The sequence below is a fragment of the Gobius niger genome (genome assembly GCF_951799975.1).
Source record: "Gobius niger genome assembly, chromosome: 1".
Taxonomy (NCBI): Eukaryota; Metazoa; Chordata; class Actinopteri; order Gobiiformes; family Gobiidae; genus Gobius; species Gobius niger.
In genome coordinates, this window is record NC_136852.1 from 22,064,237 (window position 1) to 22,074,877 (window position 10,641).

At 40.7% G+C, this 10,641-nt stretch overlaps 1 protein-coding gene across 1 annotated transcript; it reads right to left on the bottom strand.

Moving 5' to 3' along the window:
- Window positions 1-2,555: 2,555 nt before the first annotated feature.
- On the bottom strand, window positions 2,556-4,958 carry LOC306975258 (ATP-sensitive inward rectifier potassium channel 1-like; the record flags this gene model as incomplete). Its single annotated transcript, XM_079572753.1, has 2 exons — window positions 4,860-4,958; window positions 2,556-3,685 (listed from the first exon to the last, which is right to left on the bottom strand). The coding sequence occupies exon 2, from the start codon at window positions 3,675-3,677 to the stop codon at window positions 2,556-2,558; it is 1,122 nt and encodes a 373-aa protein (XP_079428879.1). The 5' UTR covers window positions 3,678-3,685; window positions 4,860-4,958.
- Window positions 4,959-10,641: the final 5,683 nt, after the last annotated feature.

The following is a 10,641-nucleotide window of genomic DNA, read 5'->3' on the forward strand; positions in this document are numbered from 1 at the left end:
AAAGCGCTGTATGTGTCGTGGGTCTGGATGAGCTGCAGAGACATCCTGCTGTGTTTAGCTGGGATGGCTGTGTACAGTTGACTCTGGTGCAGTAAAAGCAAAGTCAAGGTGTAATTGAAGTCATTTGCAACAATAATTCGACCCAGCTTTGATATTTTCAGGGGCCACACACGAGGCTGTTACACATTTTGCTGTGTTGCCTTTCAGACATGCCGTTTCCAGATGTTTGTTTGCTCAGCCATGTCAGTATTAATGTGAATGTCTTCTGGTTTGTGAAACACGTGGCAAGGTGTACCCTGCAGTCAAATCAAAACTTGTCAGATGTTTTCATATGAAGGAGATCGCTTTATGGACACACAGTTGAACTAAATGCTCTGTGTTCTCTGGTGATGCAGACGGTTAAGTGCCTTACAATGCCAGTTCATTCATGTTTTATAAGTGCCATATACAGGGAATAGGGCCAAGGTGCATGCTCCATGCATTAAGAATTAGCAATATGCTTATTACACTAACATGTGCCTTAATGTTGATCTGACTATTTCTGATTTAGAAGTGCACTAGGAGTCTTTGTCAGTGCCTTTTTCAGTGTCGGACAGTGAGGTTTGCCGTTTTACCAAGGTGACATCGTTACTATAGGGCTGGCTCCCAGCTTGTGTTTGAATGTTAGTTTTTCACTGATCTGGAGCCCACTAAATGCACATGAATCTGAAGGATCGACCATGTATCAGTATTAGAAGCATATCCATGTTCAGGTGCTCAGAGCTGTTGTGTGTCTAAAGTATTTCAAAGCACACAAGTAGACACTTGAAAAAATATGACTTTGGGCAAAGTAGTTTATCAGCACGCATCCATGAAGTAAGTGGTGAAACATTATCAGATTCGCAAACGCTGTGCGTTTGTCAGTATTTTTATTATTTTATGATCATCAGTCATCTAGGCATTAAAGCAACTTACTGTATAAATTATGCAGAGTTATTTTCATATGTGACACAGTATTAAAAGTCATGAAAATTATTACGAGTTGACCTCGGTCAAAAATGAGTCCATTTTTGCTAAGTTTTTTAAACATTTTATGCATTTTATATCTGTACATTTGGGCGACTTGATGTTACATTCTTTTCTTCTTCTAATATTATTTTTTCTGGAATTCAAGTTATTACACCTAGTGCATTTAAGAGCACAAGATATTTACTAGTATACTCCATACATCTCAGATGCTGAAGACTTTATGAATGTGATCATAAAGTCACTTTCCAGCCCATGGCTTTTGACCTGGTGGCCTTTGGCATGATCAGGTATGTTATGAAACACAATCAATGAATATTCACAACAAGCTTCGGATTTTGGTATAACTTTAAATACTCTGTAAAGTAAATGTATTTTGTAGCATTAAGGAGAGATGTGCCTAAAAACCTCCTTTTTCACATACAGTAATTAAAAGGGACTTGTGCTACTTCGTATATGCAATGTAATTTGGATATTAAAGTATATATGTAAATCTATATGTGTATAATTTACAATTAACCATGGATAATTATTATTGTCATTCCTGAAATGTATGAAGTAATACCTTTTGAAAAAGGGACTTTTGTATAGAAAAAATGTGACAAAATAAATGTTTTTACCTCTAACAGTATGCATGGCTCTGTTTTTTCAGATATTCTTTACTGAATTAGTTTGTTATACACTGCCAGAGCACCACAGCAGAGGTCACACGGGGAGGTCAACCTGTACCAGGCCCACGTGTTAAAGGACAGTTCTGGTTTCATGTTCGGAGTGTTTAGTAAACATAGGGCAGTGTGCCGCTGCTCTGCTTTGCCTTATCTGGGATCTGTTTGGTGTGACAGCCACAGATGTTTACAGAGAAAAAAATTAAAACATGTATATTGGCCAGCACCCGTCACAATGATGCTTTGACCTTGAGATCAGACTATGATGTACATCGTGACACACAGCCATATTCTATTATAAATACTTTATTTTTACCCCTGAGAACACATACAAAACATACAAACTTTATTCATAAAGTGAAGCATTTCTGCTCACAAAGTATCTTCATCGAGTTATGTACAGCCAGAGGCCGTTCCCTGAGCCAACCTTCTGCCTGTGCCTCTGAGACTGAATAGTACAGTACTGTCCTGGTTCATGCCCAAGTATCTCTCGCTGTGCTACATGCAATCATACATTATTAAGAAGGCACTTTATCTTCCCTTTAGACATGGTTTGAGCATGGCCCATCACTGGCCCATTAAGAGATACACAGAATCAATTTGTCGAATTAAGTTTCCATATTAGTGAACTTATTATACATCTTGCATGGCCCCTTTGAAAAACAGGTCCTTGTTCATCTAACAGTGGCAGGCGTGGTTTTACATGGTGGAGTTCACAAAGACTGACTGACCCACAGCCTGTAAACACAAAAGAGTATCCATGCATTTAAATTCTGCATAAGATCAGATCAGATAAGATCATAAGATCTGACCTGTTTCTGTGCTGTTCCTTCCTTTAAAAGAGTGGAGCTCTGTTTGAGTTCAAATCTTTGTGTCTGAGTCTGCTCACATTTTGGTGACACTTGGGGGGTCAGTGATATCTATCACCTCAAAGCCTGGGTTGTCCTGTCCGTGTTTGGAAAAGTGATGGTGGCCCTTGATGTTGTGAAAGCAATAGGCACAATGTGCTGTGGCAACAGGCACTACTTTGGAAAAGTTGGAGAAGTCCACTCTGTACTTGCTGTCTTTGCTCCTAGAGATGATGGGCAGGAAGTTATAGCCCCACATAATCTCTTGAGGAATGAAGGAGGTGCGCACCTGACAGGCCGAGCTCGTTGACTCGGCTGTCCCATCCAGGAAAACCACCAGCTCAAATTCCTGGTTGTGCAATGTGTCCACTGCCATCTCAAAGAAGGGACTGCTCTTATCTATAGTGTGGTACAGAGTCAGAGGACACACAAAGAACAAGTTGTCTTTTCCTGCGTCCACTATGAAGTCTATGTTGATTTGGTCCATGATGATCGTCTCCCCCTCTGCAGTGATTGTGGTGCGCAGCAGTTTGCCATAGACCTGGCTCCCGATCATCAGGGACTTACGCAGGTTGGCCACTCGAATAGACAGGCACAGAGCGCCGTTTCTAGGGCTAATCACTGCCATCTCACTGAAGGTGATGGTCTTCGCCCTCTTTTTGGGTAGGGAGATCTTGGACAGAATGACTCCACACATAAAACAGTTGATAATGGCTCCAACCAGGGACTGAATGATGAGGACAGCCACTGCACCAGGGCAGGTGGGAGTGAGGGCACGGCCACCATATCCAATAGTAGTCTGTGTTTCCAGAGAGTAGAGGAAGGCTGTAGTAAGTCCTACCACATTGTCCACACAGGGGCCGTGGTTGTCAGGGGGGCTCTGCCAGCTCAAGTCTCCGTTATCACGAGCAATCCAGTACCAGATCAGGCCAAAAATGAACCAACTCAAGGTGAAGGAGGCGATGAAGAAAAACAGAACAAAACGCCACCTGATCTCAACAAGAGTGGTCCAAAAATCCGCCATGTAGGACAAATGTTTGGTGTATTTGATGTTTCCATATTCAATGTTGCAGCGACCGTCTTTAGTTACTAATCTGGTTCTGCAGATTCTGCGCCGGGACAGGTAGTCCTGGATACGCTGGTGCAGGGAGCCACACATCTTCACTCCTGAAACCATTCACATGGAGCAGATTAGCATGCATTGTTTCAGAGCAATTTCAACAGTCTCTAACTATATGCATGGTTAACAAGAGAATACAGGAACACGATTGCTATACTCAATTCAGTTGTTAATTAAAAACAAAAACAAATGAAGGCAGATTTTTTTTATGAGTAATATAACAGATGGTACAATTTGTAAGCGTATATATGTAAATGTAAATTATAGGAATTGAAAAGCCATTTTAGGGCCTTCAGCTGCATAGTTTTGTTTTCATTTGGTCATTTCAGGAGCTGGTCAAACCCGTATGACAGTGGGATAAATTCACATTCTTCCTCTTAAAGCTTTTTAATTTTGCCCCAATGACAACCATCACTCAGTTGCCATTTCAATGCAGAAAGTGTAATGTTGGTCAAAAAAAAAAAGGTAAAATTTGCAATTCAGAATCCTGAAAGCGGTTATGATTTGCACTATTTACTTGTTTCATCCGAGGGGGATTTTGAGACACTAAATTCCCACAGAATCTAATGGCAAATGCAGTAGGCAATTTCATGTAAATTAAAAAAAAAAAAAAGAAAAAAAAAGCTTTAAGAGACAGTATTTATTTTTGTTTTAAAAATCCAAGAAATGTTTAATCAAAAACATTCTAGGTCTCATCAATGACCTGTCTGGGGCAGGTATTACCTGTATCTAAAAAACTTTGCGTCCATAATATGGAAATTACAACTTTTTCAAGTATGTAACATTTTTGACAAAGGGTCCATTGAAGGGTTGAACATAGGATAATAAACATTCGGCACCTCTGATGAGGGCAGAGGATAAAGAAACAACACTTTGTTCTTTATGTTTATTATTTAGATATAGAACCCCATGGGAAAAAAGGGCTTTAACACTTATATTTTTTTTTCTTTCCTTTTTCTATGGTGGCCCTGAGGGTTAAAACCTTTAATAATTCTCAAGGTTAAGACTCACATCCCAAGCTTACATGTCAGCAAGTGCTCATGTGTAATGAGATACATGTAGTAATCAAAGGTGCAGAGTTTAGCTTGATGCTGAGTCACTTATTACTCATTTTCATCATTTTGCTGGAAACGCAAACTTGAAACGTATGTTCAGTAAAACGACATCAAAAACTCTACGATTACACACAAACATTCACACATACAAATATTTCAGACTCACCAGTTTATTTCAAGTGTTGACAAGTCTCCAAGAGAATAATCCAGGGCAAGGTTAGTATCCTGTGTCGTCCGTGCTACGAATGGGAGGTTTTTAGGTGTGTCCCGATCCTTTATGGACGCTCGGAGACACTTCTGTGCTTATATATGCTGTGGTTGTCATGTGCCAGAATCATCCAGGTGATGTTTACACCCACAGAGACGGCAAGTGCCCCACGCCCCACACGTCTTCCCCCTCCCCCCCGATACCGATGTGTGTTTACCCCACACACGCCTGGCACCAGAGGTCGAGCTGACCCCTGTCCGGCCCGCAGCCAGCCGCACCAGCACCTTCGGACATTCCTTTAGATTCACTATTTTGACTATACACCTGCTGCTATAGTTTACAAAGGTTGCCATGGCCAGGGAATGTGTTTAAAATAGAGTCCTATGTGCGTCTCTGTGACAAACATTGTACATCACGATACATTTACAATAAAATCAAAAATACACAAAGTCTTCTTGTTTTTAAGCAATACAAACATTTTATTTACAGTCGCTTGTCAAAAGGGCTACTCCCCATTGTGCATTACGGGTGTATGCATTCGGGGTGCTACAAAGTACATGGGAGACGATGTTCTCCATTCATAAAGATATGCCACAACAGTAACATGATCAGTTCACGAGCTGGAGAATGCAGAACAAGAAACGATGTGGTGCCGAGTTGTTTTTCAAACCCTTTGTCAATTTCTATAAAAAGCAGAGGTATTATGTTACAGTTTATCTCTTTCATAGTGTACGTTTTTACTATGACCGCAAAGTGCTGACACGCAACATATATATGTGCGTTGAATTGCAGAGTATGTGGCTCTTCTGCAGTACATAAACTTGCTCCCTGTTTCATATTATATTACACTCGCACACAATATTGATCCAATGCAATGAAGATAATGTAGTCTGACATCACTAAATTATACAAAGAGTGCCAAATTGATACAGGATGGATGCATTGTGTTTCTGTGTTATAGGATTGCAACAAAACCTGATGGAAAGACAGGACAGTGTATTGAATTTTGAAATTACATGTTTTAAATGATCCTTACTGGAAAACTGCTGGGTCAGGTCAAAGGTCAGAGAAATGGTGAAAAAAAAAAAAAAGTTCAAATCCGGGGCATCAGGTCTGACTAATACTAATTCTTTCAAGTCAATAATTATAATGCATTTGCGCTTTTCCAGATGCTCAAAGTTGCTTTACAACTTTGCACACTATTCATTCACACCAAACTTGGTGATGGTAAGCAACGTAAGTAGCCACAGCTGCCCTGGGATAGGTAGACTGACGGAGGCGAGGCTGCCAATCTGCGCTGTAGGCCCCTCCGACCACCATACCTCACTCACACACCACATTCACCAGACAAAGGCATTTCCTTCAGAATGAGAGGACCCCATTCAAATTCAGAGGTTTCACACCCAGTTTCTGTGGAGATTAATCATGACCAACACCGTCCACACTCATTTGAGCAGAAATCAGTTAACTTTTGTATTGCAATTCATACAAATGTACTTTAATACAGACTAACAAGGGGACTAACTTATTACCTCAAAGAAAGATTGTGAAAAACAAAGCTTTGAATCATTCTGTCATGGTACTATTATTTAAAATGCCAAATGACTGTAAATATGGATATATTTATGTCTGCTGATGTATTTATGTCTGTTGTGGATGTTTTGTGCCTGACACGATGTGCCGTCAGCCTTTGCCTGTTCTGCTGGGTCATCCTGTCTGCCATCATTCATATTCTATATCCATCACTCTGGGTGTGAAAATGGCAATGTTCGAAATGCCAGCCTCTGCAAACATGCTTGTACGGCAATAACCCTGTGTGAGCGGCAACAAGCAGGAAATACGGAGGACAGAAAGGCTAGAAGAGATCCCTGGATAATGCAGCCTGACAAGTAGCATGTGCTCCAGGGCTGATGGAAAATTACGAGAGGCTTTAGGTTTACACCTAACATATGGATGAAGATACCTGAACATCACAAATCCAATTCGGATGCCTTTGTGTGCTGTGTGCATATCAATACATGTGTGTGTAGAGAGGGATGAGGGAATCCTGAGAACACAGGGCTGGAGCTAACTAGAAATCATGGGGAAATTCCACTTCCAATCAACATTTCACCTCTAGTCGGGGTCACCAAAAATAGCAGCCGTTGACACCAAGCCAGTGTGTGTGAGACAAAATACAGTATAAGCCACATTTATCATTAAACACTGTTGTATTTGCTATTATTAGACTATTTACCAGAAACTTAACGCAGAGTAACTTGAGTCATGGGTCAGTGTTGGTCATTATATAGGCTTTCTTTACTGAACAAACTCAAAGGTAAACCTACACTCAGTGCTATAATCCTCCAGAGAGTACCACTATTGTCGTGCCTGTAGGATTATAGTTTAAGAACCAGGGGGTGTGATGTTTTTGTGCTGGACATTATATTTTTCGTGGGACATTTTTATTATGAAGCCAGACCAGCAGTTGCCCCATGTCTATATTCACTCAGAAGCACAAAGTACATAGTACATATAAATATTAACACGGACCTAGGTAGAACCGTCTGTGACCGACAGTATGGCTTTGAGTGAAACAGCAATGCCTTAAACATGGTTGAATGAGTTCACAAGTGCTTTGTGCTAATAAACCAGGGGTCTCCAACCCGTGAGGCAACTAACAAAAATGGCAGAGCGCTACAACTGCTTCGAAAGCAACTCTGCAACTTAGCGGTTCACCCGAGCTATTCAAGCAAGATGATATTTCAACACATTAAGTATGAAGTTTTCTCTTGATACTGTGCTATATTTACCTCAGCGTGTGCAGCTTGTGTTCAACATGTTCAGAGACAGCAGAAAATGCATCTTAAATGTCACTCTTCAAAGGATTATATAAGTCTTTGGGGAGCTATTTTGACAAGGCAGAAGAGCTGTTTGCTCCCAAGCTACGTGTTAAAGGTCACGGGTTAAAACAATGACTAAATCGTATACAAAGCATACATTTGTGAAACTTGACAATAATTCATTGCGTTCAATTAGTGAAGCTCAAAATGTGGGGTTTCACACAAAGCCGCAATGACGGGATTCGCCCTGTGCCTTTGTTTTGTCAGGGGAAAAGTCGATACTATTTTACTTCGAAATGTGTGAAGTTTATTCAACCTCACATGCATTTATATACATGCTCATCCTGCGGTAGTGTATTGTCAATATTTAATCATAGCACATATTTAATGGCCGCCATACATACTGGGATTTCCTTTGACATTTGAGTGCAAAGGAAGAAAAACGTGGAATTGTGGCCCTAAATTATGTATTCACACATAGCCAGGCTGGGACTGCACAGTTGATTTTCACACTCTTGCAATCTATAATTCAAAATATAATATAGGGTTTCTTTGTACTCAAAATAACACTTTTTTTTTGGTCAAATAATATTTTGCCCTCAATATTCAGATGTGTTCCTCATCTGTACAATACATTCATTTTATTTAGGGATAAAGAATACATTTTTTTCTGAATGCAGAAGGAATGGTGTCTAGTTCATGCAGGAGGTAAGGGCTCTATCATGCAAATGGGACAGACACACGGCCCAGGTCAGAACAATAGCCAGAAGGGTAACAAGCACATGCTAATTCAGTGCAAACATGGGCATAGCTGATACCTACACCTGGCAGAACAACTTTGCCGTTTAACAAGACAAAGAGACATTGTTCTTTTTGTAAGGTTTTGTTGTTTGTGCTGATTTTTGTCACTTTTTTTTATTTAAACACAAATTAGTGCTTATTTTGTTTCAAATTAGAAAACAATGAAACAAAATAAGATATTAAAACGTCATAAAACATTTACAGTTTCAAGTACCTGGGTGTTCACCTCGACAATAAACTGGACTGGTCCCACAACACCAACGCCCTGTACAAGAAGGGCCAAAGCCACCTTCTGAGGAGACTGAGGTCCTTCGGAGTGAGCAGGCCTCTGCTCAGGACGCTGCTGTGTGCAGGGCCCCGCGCAGCACAGAGCGGGCCAAGAACAGACTGAGTAAGCTGTTCAGGAGGGCCAGCTCCGTCCTGGGCTGCCCCCTGGACTCTGTGGTGGTGAGGAGCTTGGCTAATACCCTCCATCATGGACAACACCTCCCACCCAACGTTATTTTCAAATTATGCCCTTATATTAGTCTATAAATGATCTTATTGAAACTGTTCTTTTCTGACTTAAAGCCCTGTTTGGAACAAAAAGGGCTTGATTTAAATTAACCTCTTGTTAAGTTTATTATTTATTGTTTATGGTTTTGTCCATCAGTCTCTTTTGTTAAAGGTTGTCACTCTCCAGGTGCTAAAATGACTCAGAATGCAGGAAATGAACCAACTTTAGAACCAACCACTTAAACTCCACAACTGGTTTTCAGGCAGTTTTATCATTGAGTTTGTATTTTGATTGTTAAGATTATTATTATGCAAAGACAAACCAAAGGTCATTGTGGGAGCCAGTTCCAAAACCCGTACTGGGACCTTGTATCATTATCTTCCACCGAGGACACTACAGCACCAACTGGTATTAATACAAAAATACTAGTTGCCCTTCACCCTTGGAAGACTTGCTCCTGCTTCATTCATCGCCAGCCTCTGAGGCGGTCATGCTCCACTACACTGACCGCAGGATGCTCCACACAACCACAACTTTGCAGGTCTGTTCTCATTACCCCTACAGCTACAAACCAGTCAAGAGATGCAATAAAAAAAGAAATTAAAAAAAGCTGAAAGTTGACTGACAATTCGAGCTGTGATAAGTTTGATACATAACGGCGACGGTCATGAGTTTTGAGCTCTGTCATGATAAATAATGAATGTTGAATATGCATGATTAAAGGTGCGTGACAAAGGCACAGCACCGGGTATGTTTTCAGTGAGGAAACGTTATGTTATGGTTTGATGCTCAGAAAATCGATTGTGCATAATCTGGGCGCCTGAAATCCAGAGGATTGCCTATATGTGGTAGACTATATCTGTTTATGTGAAGAAGAACACGATGTGAGGGGAACATACAGCGCTCGGTATTTCATATGGAAATGCCTGCAGTGTTGAATAATAAATCATCCTCCAAGCATGTCTTTGCATCAGCCATACTGGAATCAAGAACAGATTAGGATTCATGTTTTGTGCTGTTTAGATGTGTTCACCTTTTTGTAAATCCTTTTGCTTTCTCTTGAAGGTGGTGGGGGCTGGGATGCTCATACTTACAATTGTTTTTGTTGTTATTTCAGATACTATGGCTGCTTTATTCCTTTCACTTCTTTCATGAAAGGATTTGCCCAGGGACACAAATGCTATGTTATTGTTGTATGATTAAGATCCAATGCCCTGTCAAATCAATTGGAGAACTGCACGCACCGCTCCATATTGGAACATTTCTTTGATCAATACTACAACCGCTGAAGGAATAAGCTGCTGTACACTACATAGTGCACTGGATTTTTTAAAATATATATATAATTAACATCACCATCCTGTCAGGACCATGAGCTGGGATCAGCCGGTGTCCTGGGATTGTGCCTCAAAATTCATACTTCTCCTGGTCAAATCCCCTGCTCCTCATTATTGTAGCCTGGGAACTTGATGCTTCATAATGTGCTGTCACATGTCTGGACAACACGAGGCCTCGCTCTGCCCTTCCAAGTCTCCTAGGATGTACCCCCCTTCTCCACATAGGGTGTAATTATGATAAAATATGACTCTCACGTTTGTTAGTTTATGTATTTTCAGTTTTG